This window comes from Papilio xuthus, unplaced genomic scaffold (assembly GCF_000836235.2).
Source record: "Papilio xuthus unplaced genomic scaffold, Pxut_1.1 DF827680.1, whole genome shotgun sequence".
NCBI classification, from domain to species: Eukaryota; Metazoa; Arthropoda; class Insecta; order Lepidoptera; family Papilionidae; genus Papilio; species Papilio xuthus.
This window is the reverse complement of record NW_013530969.1, coordinates 2,863,650-2,879,983: the sequence shown is the minus strand read 5'-3', so window position 1 is coordinate 2,879,983 and position 16,334 is coordinate 2,863,650. Positions and strand designations below refer to the sequence as shown.

Here is a 16,334-nt window from a genome sequence, read left to right as displayed (position 1 = left end):
AATTTAATGTAATGATAAATTATGATGCCGTTATGACATCCGATACATAAAAAGAAATCGCCTAAGTGTATAGGTCTTGTTTTTGCGGAAGCTAGATAGATAACCTATAATATTAGATATAAGCAAAAAGGAAGTAATTTTGTCTTTCTCAAAGGAAAACAGGTCTGTTGTCTTAATCATTTTATAATCTTATTAATTAATTTACTTATATATTGCAAGGTAAGAGAAACGATAATTGAATGAAATTAATATATATGACAATCCGTTAATTTTTCGTATATCAAATTAAACTTTTGCTATTCAGAATATTTTCGACAGATTCGTAAGGTGTGGACCTTCCACATCTTATAGCAAGTGAAAGTTATTCGTAATTTTACAGACCAAAACGCAGTTCCCACACAATAATAAAAAAAATGAAAGCAACATAGATTTGATTACAAGTAATTAAAGAAAATTTAATTTGATACAGTTGGATATATTTTCTATCTTATAAATCAATATAGTTTTAAAACAATAAGTTCCTTAATAGTAATGGAGGTGAAATTTAATGATGATGTTGTACGGATAAAACAAAGAAAGGCCAATTGGATGAGAAAGGGAGTACAAAATTAAACACTACAGTTCTACCACGTCTATTACAAATTTATAGCGTTCTGGTAATAACAACGCCTCTCCTATACGATCAAATTGTTATATCAGAAGTAACTTACCCTTCACTGGACTAGTCAGTTTTAGAAAAGCCCATTCTAACTATCACATCTAGATTTAATAGTTCATTGTATCTTTTCTAAGAAGTTAAACAATGATTATGATATAATCAATTTTATTTAAATGTCTATTAGTCGGTTTTTATACAATTCAAAATAAGAACAATGTTTTCTAAAACTTTTTAAGATTTAATGAAATTGTGATTGTTAAATGAGGAATAAAATGTCTATCATTAGATTTTACATTCACAGTACTGTGTAGGCAAATCATAAAAAACGAACGCGGTAAATTGACCTAAGAGGAATGTTATGTATAGATACGATAGTCGAGCGGTGAAAGATGGTGGGTACTGAATGCTCGTTCTTTTGCTCTGTTTTTTTTTTATATTTCATTTTTTAGAAAGTTTAGTCGGTCGCTCTGCGGGAGAAATTACGGCGCCGGCGGACTCGTAGATAATCCTAAAGCTGCACATCATTATTGGCAACTAATCTGATAACTTTTTACACTATAAATAGTAAAAACTATTTTAAGAATTGAGTCTTTCTTGCGGTTTATTAAAGTAAAAAGCTCTGAGTATTATTGATTCATTATAAAGATCATTGAAAAATAGTCGACAGCTGATCGTAAAAAATAACAAATTACATTATATTTCTTAAAACGTACACATGACTAATAATAATGGAACGGAGAGTCGAAAAAATCTCATTATAAATTTCACTTAACTGTATTTGTTCTTAGCTAAAACTAGCTAAACTTAAAAGTATTTCGGTAACGGACGGAATTACGTACAAATTAACAAATATCATAACGGCCTCGAGTATCCGACGAATGTTTCACCATACGCAACTGCCTTATTTATCTATAACTACTAGTTTATTTAGCACCTTACCAACTCTTCTGTGATATGTCAGCCTTTACGTATTTATTTAGTAAATCACTCTCACTGTACCAAAGTTCCTTTGACTATCTTTGCATACCGACGAAAGTTTAGCGATGGTGCTACGGTTACCTTTGCTTTGTAGGTTTGGCCGTGCCATTGGCGGCAGCGCTCTTCTGGGCGATATGCGTTTGATAATGCTTTGCCAGGTGCGCCTTTTGTCGGAAACTTTTACCGCAAAGTGAGCAAGAGAAAGGCTTTTCTCCCGTATGCGTTCGAACGTGTACATTCACGGAGTATTTATCCTTAAAACCTTTCGAACAGATCGAACAATAATGAAGAGATCTTTCTTTTCTTACTCCGTTCGACGTAGATGTAGCCGCTTGTATCGCAGTCCCTGATGGTGATTGCGTTGACGGCGGTGGATTCTTGTTTTGAATCCGCTTATATTTCTTGCTCACAGACTTGGTGCTGGTCACCGCGGGTGACGTGGTCACAATTTGTAAATGCTGGGGTATTTGTACTTCACTCGCGGGAATCATTGTTACTAATTCACCGTTTACATGATGAATATTGTAAACACTCCGGGTTGGGTCGATGGGCTCGACAGTGCAAAATGGTTGCACGGACTCGCCCAACTCTGTAGCTATTCGTTTTAGCTTCTCGTAGTCATCCGGATAATTAGCATCTAATTGTGAGAGTAAAATATCGTCGACGCTTTGAGTCGAAGTTGGATTTTCACCGTTTGCAATGACAGTCGCAGTAGGATCTTCTAATAGTATTGAAATATTTACGTTTCCACTTTGTGGTGCAATGGCCATCAATAGTTCTGTTTCACTATCTTTATTATCCGGGTACATTGATGGAACGTCGGCTTTATTATTGTTATTTATGATAACCCTTTTCAACTCCGTCTCTGCATCTATTTTCGACATATTACTCTTTTGTATCGTGCTATATCTAATAAAAGCTTTCCCTTGGAGAGCGCTTCTCAGTAAAGACTCATTAGATTCCGTGTTTTGATCTGTTAACTTCCAGTCGTTGTTGTTGTTGTTAAATTCTGCTTGACTATCTAATAGGGTCGGAGTCCCTACAATAGAACTACATGAATCATCTTTCTTATCGTTACTCTGAAAGTCATTTTCATCGTAATTGAAGGGTTCCACTTTAACCAAGCTACTTGTGCTCATGTCCGCACTTTGATTTTCTGATTCCGTTTCTTCATAATTAAAGTTTTCAACTTTTGGCAGTATGTTAGTAGTTAATGAATCCTGACTAAAGTCGTTAGGGAAACCATTCATATTTAATATCGACTCAAGATCTAGAGAGGATTGTTGTTCTATGTCAGTGGGGCTCGACATCGAGACATCTTCTTCCTTCGCCCAGTATCTGTTAGGATTCGGTTCACCCATATCTTGGTTTAGAACGGTCAGAGTATAAATTTGACCGTCCGTGTTGTTACTAATTAGTTTGTTGGAGATGGCGGTGTCGGTGCAAGGATGTGCACCGTTTATATCACTATCCTGATTCCAGTAAAATTTGTTGAGGTCTTCCAACATCGCAGTTTCTAAACGATCCCGGTCTCGATCTACGTTCCAAATAGAATCAAAGCTTTGTAACGTATTCGATGTGGTCGCTGAGGTCATGCTGTTACTAACAGTAGATTGTCCTCCCGCCACGCTCAATAAGCTATTGTTATTTTGTTCCTTCGGTTCTTCCGACAACAAAGGGTTCGACCTTGAGTCCGGCGATTCCATGAACACATTAACAGACCGCATCTGTTGTTTGTACTGGGCATCAGTAACGTCATTCGATGTCACGAAATCAAAGAAATCTGACTTGGACAGTTCAGGTGCAGTGGCCGTCATGACTACAGTTTATTGTTTTAACCGAGAACAACGACCCGGTACGTTCTTCAACATCGGCTAAGTCGCCGTATTCCTTTTCTGATTAAGGTTTGTACTAAAGTAAGTAAATCTAAATTTAAATATGTAAATGAATAATGTATAACCCGATTATGACTTGTACTTTATTGGCAGTCGCTAGAGCGTCGGTAACTGATAATGCGTAAGTAGGGGCGTGGGTTGGGGTGCTAGTCGGATCTATCCAACTTGCTCAAATCAATAGGCGGACCAATGGAATGTGCAAACTTGATCCGGACGTGTCTTTTTCCCATTATTCACCCCAACCCCGTACTGTGGGCGACAAGAACTTAGCACGGCAGGCTCTTGGCGGCGGTGTTACAGAGCTCTTGTTGTTCCATGATCTTGATCACAAGTCGTTAAAACTCGACGACAGATTAATCTGAAAACAAAGAAAATCAACAATTAATTTTCGAATCAAAGAAAATTTTACCCCAATGTTTTAAATCAATTTTGTTTTAATAATTGCAAATAACATTTTCTAATAGTGGTATTTTATCTTAGCGATTATTTAATTGAATCCGCCTGTACATGGTATTCGAATGTTTAATTAATAAACTACTGGTTCGTGTTCGGGGCCTGTGTTAAATAGGCCGAACTAGTCACGTACTGGTCGAGCGAACATCTCGTGACGTTCGCATTTAAACTAAACACTCAACAGTGAAAACTAATCACAAATACTAGTAAAGTCATATTTGAATTATCAAGTAATTATAGTCTGTTATTATAATAGTGAAGCTTTACCTAATTAAGTAGTTACATTATTAAGGTCTGTGAGTATTTAAATAATTCTTAAATTTAAAGAGATTCTGTTATATTTAAATTAAAATTTCATAAATTTATCGCATATCACATAAATAAGTTGGAGAACGTTATTTAGTTCTTTAGTTTTATGTCAAAGATTTATCAAAGTTTATTTGACGTTATTCCGAAGTATTATTAATTAATGGCAATTCAAGTAGAACATCGTTTCTCAGTAATTTCAATCAATGCAAGTATACATTTAAGAGTATGATAAAACTTTCAGCTTCACATAAGTATTAAGATTATTAGAACATTTTAAGTTAGATATCAGGTGTAATATTTAATATATCGTTCTTCCATGACTGATTCAGTTCACGTAAAATGAGAAAGGTCTGTCAAATGACACGCTGAATTGGAGCAAACGCGAGGGAGCGCAACACCCGCTCTCATGTTACATCTGTCAGCTGATACAATCACAACTTGTTGAAATTTGACGAAATATTGACGATATAAATATAATCTGTATATGTACAGTCAGCTGCATAACTATATGTATATACATTTAAAAAGCTCCAAAAACTTATAAATGCTTTCGGTTTCAAAAATATATATGCATATATCCGTCTCTATGCTTCCAATTAAGAATACATGCTCATGACTAATACGTGCATACTTATATTTGAATACGAAAGCGTATATAGTTTTTTGAACTTTAGCAAATGTTTATTTATTTATGAAGTTGACTGTACATTCGTCTAGAGCCGCCGGAGACGATACTCACGAGGCGTGAATACCCGGTTATTTTACAACCTTGTACCACTACAATACAATTGGTTTTAGTCGTATGCACAATAGTATTTGATTTATCTTTTTAGTCTGTATCAATTTCCTGAACTAGCGAGATGGATTACGAATTACGTGGATTTTCATTTATAAAGTAACAATATGATATTTCAATACAAAATATAAACAAATCTATTAATTAATAATCTTTAATATATTTAGGTCGTACTTTATTTATTAATAAATTAATCTATTTAAGTACCCTCACGTTTTAATTAGCGAACAACACTGTAACAGCGTAGCAATGATCCATAAAATTCAAAATTCAATCGGTGCTCAACGTCTTAGTTGCTTCACATGCATGCACATATATTTATATGTAAATTGTCGGTAAAGTTTTATTACTGCATCGCCTGCAGTGACGGCAGTTAAGCTGGATTCATTACCACCATTTGGTAGTAACCAACTTGACATTTTTCAATACATCTCATATCTAATACATCCTCTAATTTGTTAAACATAGAAATCGTCATAGTATCAAATACATTTTAAAGAATAAAATTTAGGATAGCCTGTTATAAACTATATTTATAAACACAATGAATTTGTCAAAAGTGTAATGGAGTTGACTTTTAAAGCGAAAAATATATTTATCGTCTAAAAAACCATACGTCTTCCTCAAGTAGCGTTTTCGGAATCTTTGCTACCAGGACTAGCCTAACGGGATGCTTTCGTACGCTTTATCGATCTACACGTGACTGATATTCCAAAAAAAATTAAGACTTATAGCTAACGTGACTAATGATAGGAAGAATTTTTAAATCTCTATATGTATGTGAATACCGCTTTAGGTTTTCTTTTGCTATGAATAGGTAGGGATTTGATTTTGATGAGTTCGGCTGAGCTATCGGCGGCTGCGAGGTGGTGCATGTGGGTTAACGAGCGGGTTGCGCCACGCCGCGCCCGCGCCCCGCCGCCTGCTCCGCGATCGCCCGCCGCTGGCCGACACAATGGCCGGCGCGGATCACGACGCCACGCATTCCTCGCCTCACGACTTCGGGTTTTACTCGGACATTTACTATTTAATCTTCAGATAAGATTGAGAACACTGCTGTAGTTTCTAATTGATAATATTTTACAAATATAAACGGTTAATAGATGAAAACCATCGCTTAGAAACTAGAAAGTTATAACTGTATTCATTTAGAAAAAATGCTAAGAAATGTTTTAAGCATGCTTACCCACGAGAATCTTTCACTGAACGGTATAAACCAATCATTAAGATTTGAAACCTACGTGTTCAATTAACATATAATTCAGTATAGCTGCTTAAACTAAATTATTACACAAACATTGTATACATTTTTAATGTAGTTACAATGATATTACCATTAAGCACCTGTCGATAGACTATCAGTTACAATAGTTTTCAATACAATCAATGACAATACTATGCTTTAATTGGCACTCGTTCTGTGGTAGAACACAGACAGCGCCGAAAGCGCCGACTGCGCAGGTGCACTGTGACTGCGACGATTGCCAACACAGTTTCAGGTGTCACTTTGATTTAAGATACTAGATTCAGCGCATCTATGCTTAATCTTGAAAGTATACACCTTCGAGATTAAGAAAATGGCGTTGTTGTAGATATCTCTTCGATACTTATTCAAAATTAATGTGAATCATTATTTTAAAGTCTAATCAATTTAAGTGCAAAAGATAAAAATAATAAAAGTTTAAAGATTGGGTTTTTTTTCTGCGGTCAATTCTTTGTTTGCTAGTGGAATAAAACAGTTCGCGGTGATGATGTGGATATAAAATGCAAAGGAAAGACGGAAACAGTTGTAATTGCCTTTTATCGTAAATGATGAATGTTGGCCGAACGAAAATGGTGCTATAACGCATACCAGAGCGACACAACGTCACCGGTCGCGTCGTATCGAGTCGAAACCACCTTTGGCATTTCGCTAAAGATGACCATTTGCCTCGCTCAGCCTTTGATCTCTCTTATAAATGCCTGTTGCAATTTTATGTTAAAATATTACTGGGTACCCACGTAATAATTTACCATAAAATTGTTTAACATTACCATTAGATTGTAATAAAAGTGAAATTATTATATCCAATTTACTTGAAGCATCGGTGAGTTCGGTTTTAACAGCTACACTGCATATTAATTTTGCAACTAATCGTTTACTTTGAACAGCGTGTTTAAATAAACATGAAAGTACAGTTTATCTGTAATGCTAAAACAAAACACAATTGTCAGTATAGAGCTATTAAATCTACAGAGTTCAGATAAATATGCTAAATTGGACTATCGTCGTGACTTGTCCGCTGACACAAGGTTGAGCTAAAGAATTTATAACAGGAATATGTAACGTAACAGATACAATAAGCCCATCCTTAAAACCTAATATTATCAGTAAAAATTTTATTTTTTATCAATCGTTTAAAATACGAAACTTAAAAGCATTATATACGAAGAATTACGAAGATATTTATGCAATAAGTTCTTCCATTTTACGATGCTGTGTAAATTAATTTACTGACCTAGTAAAGACATGCCGCTGGTAGCGAATTGATTATACCGTGCATAGATATAGGTGGATTGCGGCGTGAATTATAAGCGTCGAAGCACCGGCGATACTACGAAAAGATGCACAATCTATTCGCATTAATAGTTCAGATTGCTTACGCTCTGCGCCTGCGCATACCCCGCGCGTAGCTCGCACCGCGCCGGCCAGACTGCGTCGTATTCTAACTTAAAATATACTGACCAGATTTACCCGCGGTACTTGCATGCTCGAGTTTCCCACGCAGATAACTGGTAGCTTGTCGCTACAGTATATTTAAGCGCTGCGCCACGCTGTTAAACATTTAATGTAGGTTACTAAACGTTTCGTTATAAATGTTACTTGCATTCCGTACACCAGTTGTTTCGTGATGTCTAAAACAATATCTCGAACGAATATCTCTTTCAAGTTTCGAATTGATAATATTAATATATGGTTTAAAAAATCTACAGTTTACTAGACAAACTTAATATCTATTTCATTACTTTACTAGCATAAACGCTTGTATTGGGTAACTTTGTTTATTTTATATGTATTATCTATACCCGGATGAGAAATTATATGAGTAAAATACATTTTAAGCATATTATGATATTGAATAATGTTTGAACACTTATTTACGGCCAATTGCATGAACACATGTATTGGCAAGGCATTAATGAACCTGGGAACAGCATTTGAATAATGAATGATCTTTGTACATGAGAATAAACTAGCGGTGTCAATTATTAAAAATAATTACTCGGTGTCGTTGGTCAACGATTCACGATTCTACAAGCTTTAACCCATGTAAGTTAATGTGCAACATTATTTAGGGTGCGCGTTGATGTCTTTTACTTGAAAATTTCTTTAAACAATATCCATACGTAATTAGTTCGCTATAACCGGGACATAACATTTATTAATAAATCTTAAAATTAAAATAATAAATATTTGTAGTAATATTCGATGATATCGAGGTAAAATATTAAAAATTCACCGAGATGAAATGCAATATTAATCGTCTATGATGACGTCATGATTCTAGCCATAAAAATGTGATAAAAGTAGTAAAATAACTTAACATATAACATAACTTATTATAAACTTGCCATTTATTTTGTATAGTTTACCTTTTTTGTAAACTAGTCAAAATAAATGGCTAGTTTGACCATTATTTGACATTGTTTGAAACACTAAAAATACAGAATATTATATTAGAAATTCGCGTATCTCTATAAAATCCTGCGATCAAATGCGATTCATTGTATAAGTTATTTTTTATTATCATTTAAGATATTGCTTTGTTAGGTGCGGCACGAACTGTGTCAGTCTAGTCGTTCGAGTTTAGCTCACACATAAAGCCGGCTACACACATCCAACCTAAACTGAACAGTCTGATTGTTAAGAGTGCAGTTAATACTGGAGGTGTGTAGCTGGACTTCTAATTATACGATGATGACCGCTGTGCCCCAAGTATTATTAACTCTGTGTGGTATTTTAATTTATTTTAGGAATTTTGTTTTGTGATTACATAAACCTACGTTCGAGTCTTTGTTAACCTTCAGTGTTGTTATTTTTTCTCAATTACATTTATAAAGGATAAGTCTTCAGCAGATTTAATGTAAGATTTCTAAAACGATTTTAGAGCAGAGTGGTGTAACAAAGGGTGGAAAAGGTAAGTGGATTTAACGGTGGAAGAGATACGTAGGAAGAAGAAATATTCACTTTCTGTGCATCCTCTCCGTTGGTTAATACAGGCAACACATCTGCAATTGCTTTAGGGCAGCTTTTATTTTTTAAAAGTAATTGTTAATTACAATAGTGAAAGAGTGTTTGTGAGTAAAGTTGAGAATAATGATTTAAATTGCAGGTGCATTGGCAAAAAAGAGAAACTACGGCGTAATAACCAAAGGAAATCTTATTATTGACACGAGGGGCGATATTCGAGACGCCGGAGTGCTCCAGTTACGAGAGAATACGCTCCCTCCGATTTGGATCCGGTTTGATCTCGTTTCGTGTCTCTCTTATGGTGTTTAACGACTTTAATGTACGTCCTCCGCGAAACCGACGCAAACAACAAATTAGGTCAAGAATTTTCAAGTTTTATGTGTTTATTGTAGTTATTACAAGCGGTGACTGCTCGATGTCTGTACGTGGTATTTTAATATGGTACTAATACTATTGATTTCTCGTAAGATTATCATTAAGTTTTTGATTAATTCATAGCGTACAGATACCTTAAAAATTATTTTAATAATTAGATTTGTAGACATTTTTTTTAAAGTAATCTTAATCAGTGTCATGTATTGCACATCTTATTTATCTGAGTAACAAAGAGAACTACAATGTCAATTTAATTAGAATAATGTATAAAAAAAATACAAAAGTTAACCAGTACTAAATTAAAGTACACTAGAATACGTGGAAATTATAAATGGATTTAGCTTTTTTTGTCCTAATAAAAAATAGTTGTCTTAGTTCCGGAATCAAAACCATGAAACAGTTTAAATGTCATGATTTTCCTTTAAGCAGTGAACAGTTTCAACTTTGTCACTAACATTATTTTAAAGGTGACATTAGACTTGTATAATAATAGTATTATAGCGTCTAATAATAATAATTTATCTGCTTTAGTTTTGATTGCTTTTGCATAATTTTATTATTGATTAATTTAACCCGGACGTCGATATCGTTATCAATATAGCCTTGAAATGTTCAAATCGTATGCTTTATTGTCTTGAATATTAAACATTTTTGATTAAATATTTATTTTATTTCCATAATATTATAATCAAATACAAAAATTAGCCTAGTTTTTAAAAGTTTGTCGTATTTAAAAAAAAATCTTTCAGCAGTTGATTTAAATAATTTACACTTTTAACGCCTAAAATAAAACGTAAGCCTCGCATTAAGCAATAATGCTTCCCACGCTTTTGTTTTTTTTCATACCACGTGCTGCAATACTGTTGATCCAGGATTTTATTTCAGTATTTTTTACAGAAGTAGGAATAAAAACCATAGTCAAATTACGATGATATTAAATATTATGGCAATGGTATTTATGTTTGTGATTTATAAATAGGAAGGGAATAACTTTTGATAAAGACCTGGAATACAACTACAATGACGCAGTGTATGAGACTACTATAGGAAATCCCTCGCTTTGACGACGTAGTAAGTAGACTCGTACGACGAGCGTCGAGCGTGATCTCAAAAATATAGGCATTAAGAGTTTGACGCAAAAAGTCAAAAGTAGACCTGTGTGGAGAAATTTACTTGACCAGGCCCAGGCCTACCCGCAGCTTTAATGCCTCAGATGATGATGGCGACGTAGTAAGAAAAAGATGCCGAAAAAGTTTAAATCTTTACTCAAAAATGTAAATACAAATACACACTTAAAAGTTAATTAGAATTAAAGTCAATAACGCCATACACAATATCGCTTATTGACCCCCGGGTCGAAGCCAATTAACTTCTACTTAAAATTATTTAACTTATCACATGTTAAGTTGAAGGCATGTCAAACATTTCAAACCATCGATTAACATTACTTTGATGTGTACTTCAATGGGCATAATGCATTAGAAAACATAAAAACGTCTACTAATCGTCAGCTACAGTTGGTGCAATTATGTACAGTACCTCAGCAAGTTTTTTTTTTATGTATACATGCCGTCTGTATTGATGGACGTCGCTTCTCTTTTATCTCTTACTAATAATAAACTGATATACAATTAAACGATTAAGTATTAATTTGATGATTAAAGATTTAAAAACATTTTTAGAGTTCTTACTTAAAAGGCAATATTTTGTTTTAAAAACTTTCACAATCTATTTTTAACTCATAAAAAAACAACAACAATATTGAGTATAACGGTCTTGAAATACTCCTTTTATTACTACTGAAGAAAAATCGTTGAAAATAATTTAATTTATTGCTAAATACAGATTTATAAATATAGAACTATATGTTACAGGTCCCTACATTTGTAGTAAATTGGAATTTCATTACGAGGTCCTTATTACTATTGCGGAATTTTTATTCTTAATTAACGTCATATACATATAGAATTAAAGTTTATTTTATATGTTTTTGTAAAAAAAACAATTATACAAGTATTCTTGTTGTTTTCATCACGTTCTCATAAATTGCTTGTTGTCAACCTAACGCTCAAAAAAACCTGGAAAATGTATGTGTCGTAAATTTTCCATCGAAGATGTGGTCAAAACCACATAATGTTGCGAATAGCTTTATAATGCATTAGGGAAATGCCACACTAATAATAAAGTATTTTATTGTAAATATTTTTAACTATTAAACTATTATTTCTGAGAAATCTTGTAAAATTATATTTATAAGTTAGGTTTAAGGGTTAATCAATAAGGAAATAGGATTTAATATATGAGAATTCGCATATAAGAACGAAATATTAATTTGAATCTCGTAGTATCAAAGTATTCACATAAGTTAGAACTTACGTCAACATCAAGGAAATCTAATCTAACGAATAGCGGCATCTAAAGCAATTTATTATTTTATATCTGTATATAATTTGCCCCACGGGCTTGTTTGGATATTAGTTTCTTAATTAGACACGTGTCATACTGAAATTGGAATGTTTCTATTATTTTTCCTATTGAACGTCATTCAAATTCTAATTTGAATAAACTATACTGTAATCTTTAATATCTACAGCTTGAGATTAGGTAAATGTATTATAGAATATAAAAAAAAAATAGTGTACATTAAAAAATCAAAGGATTTTTTGCACAGTTTGTTTCGTTTCTAATTTTTTTATGTCTTTGGCATATTTTTTTGTATTAAAGATAATTATTAATTAACAGAATATGTACCGTTTACTATTCCCTTTCTACTGTGAAGACATCTTAATGATATCTGCAAAAATTTCATAGATAGCAAAATAGAGATAATATGTAATGGAGCTTATACCAATTTATACACTTAATAATTATTACTACTAAATAAAGTTTTGATAATAAATAATAATAAAATTCTTGTTAAAATAAACACAATCCATTTAGTTCGACAAAGCTTCGTTTAAAATTACGACAGCTCAATAACGTTTGCAAATCATATTGCTCTTTACTTCAATCATCATAAAAATGAGCTAATGCGGTCCCTTTACACCGATAATAGTTGCAGCCGATAATTTCAAAGTCGTGATCTCACACCATCAGCTTATTTCGCCATTAACAGTTTGTCCTTATTTATAGGTATTATCTCGTCTATCGGTTGGTAATATTTCGTAACGTTACGACGTACAAACATTTGCATATTCCGTGATGGTGTCGACGCTCGACTCGCGGAATAAACGCGATCACCGAGTACCAACCGGACTGGTACTCGGTACGGTTTTCCGGATCGATGATGTGACAGTAGAAGTTATAAATGGTTAGATATCAGTGATGTATTGCGACAGCTTACATTAAACTTCGGCGAATAACTATTGTATGAGAACATTGGAGTTGCATCTGTGGTCTCTGGGATGATCCAGATTCACAACGAATCCTTTCACCGAGTACTGCAGCCTTGAGCGACCGACCAGCGTCGCATAGTACTGGCCATTACTGATGTGTCGTTCTTAATGTCCTGGCGCAACGATTAACATAGATCGCAACCTGAAGATATAGTACCCAGTTGCCAGCCTCCTATGATCTAATTGTGTTTCGCTCGCCGACATTTACAATCTATACCTATTTCAATTATTCAAATTAAATTAAATGCACTAACTTTATTTTATTGATTTATCGTTTTCCAATAAATAGAAACTAATAACTCTATCGTATTTAAGGATATTTGTTAGAGCTACAGACAAAAATCTGTGCCACTATATGATTGGAATTTAAATAGTTGTATTTTCATACGAGAAAGAAGAAATTTAAAACGATGTGAATATTATAAACTGACTTGTTAAACCGGTTTTATAAAATCTTACTTAATTTTTACGTATTTTGATTTAAAATTAATGAATTAGAATATTTTGTCGTCTGTAATACGTCCTGTGAAAATGGATTGCTGTGTTAGTTAATTCTAATAAAATCAAATCCTATTTAAATAAAAAAAAGCTTATTCACAGTCCCACTTAATTTTAGGCTTGACGATATGCTCAAACTTCGCAATTAACTAAATTAATTCGTACGTACATAACGTAGGTATAATTTATACGGATACTCCTCAGAATGCAAGACATCATCAATTATAATATGTCCAACAATGTTTTTATTACAATTGTAACTGGAATAAATTGATGTAATGCACATGTGACCTGCCATTCAGTGCTCGTCCTCGATCGCGGAAGGTGTCGGACGCGCAACTTTATACCAAATCCGGTAGGTGTGCTACTTTGCAATTTAAATAAATAAACTTGATCTTTATTTATATCGATAATGGCCGTTTTAATTGGTCCGCTTGATATTTTTTTACTTGTAGGCTGTAGCAAAGCGAATACTAAATAAAGAGGTCAGATTCGTTATTCCTATAGTAAGTATAGATATGCTTCGCATTAAGCATTTTAGGATTTTAAGACTGTCATATAAAGGCGTACTCTTTAGCTAAATAGATGTGTACAACATACATAATACAAATGATGGAAATACTATTGTAATTTCAATGCAGTGCGAATTCGCAGCGACTCTACACAATAGTATAATATTATTTTAAAATCAAATATTTGTATGTTTTATTCAAAACATCTTATACATTAATATAATCCTTCTTTCTAGATCTCCATCCAATTTAGTGATACTATTCAAACATATTAGCCCAATAAGACTATCTGAACCGATGGTCATAACTCAAATTAAATTGTGAGAGCTCTCTAGTGCCCTCTGTCACCATCAAAATGTGTCACAAGATCCTTTTCGCACTGTAGTCATATCATATTTTTATGACATTTTCTGTCCCCATGTGGGGCTACATATTGTCTAAAACTAACCGCAAAAGTAGCGAAGGCCTTACCGGCTCTGATATCATTATTTGATTATAACAATTCTTTAAATGTATTTCACAAACCAGGGAATAAAATATACCTTAATTCCAGAACAAACCCATGATTATATAACTAATACTGTAGCAATATATGTTTGATTAGCGGACAAATAAATGTACAACATTTTTTACAAAGTTTGCTAAGCGTTTGAGAAGACACAGTGACCTGCATACGCAACATTAAATTCTAATTAGTGAGTGGCGCTATTACAACACAAACTATTATCGATACTTTGAATTACCTTGCTTCATACGAAAAATATACCGATAATAAAAACAAAAATATATTGTATTTTAATGACATTGTAAATAATATAAAAGTTTTCTTTTTTACAACGAAAAAAATTGTTTTTTTTTATTCTGAGCTGCCAATTATATTTCGTATTGGAATTTTGTAAATGAGTCCTCTTAAAACATGACACAGATTTTACAATACAGCATTCCTGTGGCGTGGAATATTCTGTTTTTTGATTTTATTAGCATTTTAGATTAAAATTGTGACGCATTCTTCTCAAAGATAAAATTAAAAATATAAAATAAAAAATAAGCTTCATTTTTTTAGAAAAGTTAAACAGACCTATTAAAATTGAATATAATAGAGCATCGGTAGCTCGCGCGTTAAAATATTTGACTTGCAATCTCTAGGTCCTGGGTTAGAGTCCTGCCATGTGAACATTTATCTGACATTCTTACGGTGAAGGAAAACATCGTGATGCAACCTGCACATATCTGCGAAGAAATTCAAAGACATGTGCAAAGTCAACCAACACGCACTAGGCCAGTGTGGTTGACTATGGCCTCGTTACCCCTAATTTAGCGTAGACTCGGAGCCTCTCAGTGGGGACGTATAGTAAACTGATGATGATAAAATCGAATAATATTGTAACTTACCACTATTTTTATTAAAGATGTATACAGTAAATACGTGGTTTATGAAGGTAGAATAAAGATATATTAACAGTTTGACAATCATGAAGTATTCTATTGAAGTCATACATTATTTTGTATGTAATGTTTGATTACAAGTATTAAGTAACTATAAAATACTGCGAACCATACGAATGTTGAGCCGATGACTTGCTAGACTAATGCAATTCCCACGACTGTTTTAACAATGTTTATAATAAATAATACCAAAGGAGTAATATTTTATTGTATTGCATTGTCTCAAGAACCTTTATGGTAAACATATTAAGGCAGGATCTAACATTCATGTGATAAGAATTTATATCGTGTTAACGATGACTTGTTCTGTATTTAATATGTATGTGTTCTTTATGACATATTAATTATAATTATTCAATCATCATGAGCTCACTACACGTCCCCACCGAGGGGCTCGGAGCCTACCCTAAGTTAAGGGTGATAAGGCCATAGTCAACCACGCTGGTCCAGTGCGGGTTGGTTGACTTTACACATATCTTTGAATTTCTTCTCAGATATGTGCAGGTTGCATCACGATGTTTTCCTTCACCGTAAGAACGTCGGATAAATGTATATATTTAAATCGAAAATCGAAAAACACATTGATACATGGCAGGATTCGAACCCAAGACCTGCACACAAGTGCTTAACCTCTGAGCCACCGACGCTCTGTAATAAATATAATTATTAAAAATAAAAAATAAATACGCTTTTGACTAAACTTTCAACCGCCTATTATCAATTACACAAAACTTAATACACATCTGGTGATTTTCAATATTTGAAAAAATGCTTTCAGTGTTATGGTT

The 16,334-nt window shown here is 33.4% G+C and overlaps 1 protein-coding gene across 1 annotated transcript in view; it reads right to left on the bottom strand.

Annotated features, from left to right (window-relative positions):
• Nucleotides 1-323: 323 nt before the first annotated feature.
• The window catches only part of LOC106117411 (zinc finger and BTB domain-containing protein 5), a 52,418-nt gene continuing 36,407 nt past the window's right edge, over nucleotides 324-16,334 (bottom strand). The window contains exon 3 of the mRNA XM_013311715.1: nucleotides 324-3,889. Coding sequence (XP_013167169.1) covers nucleotides 1,714-3,453 — 1,740 coding nt within the window. The 5' untranslated portion in view covers nucleotides 3,454-3,889 and the 3' untranslated portion in view covers nucleotides 324-1,713. The remainder of the gene's footprint in view (nucleotides 3,890-16,334) is intronic.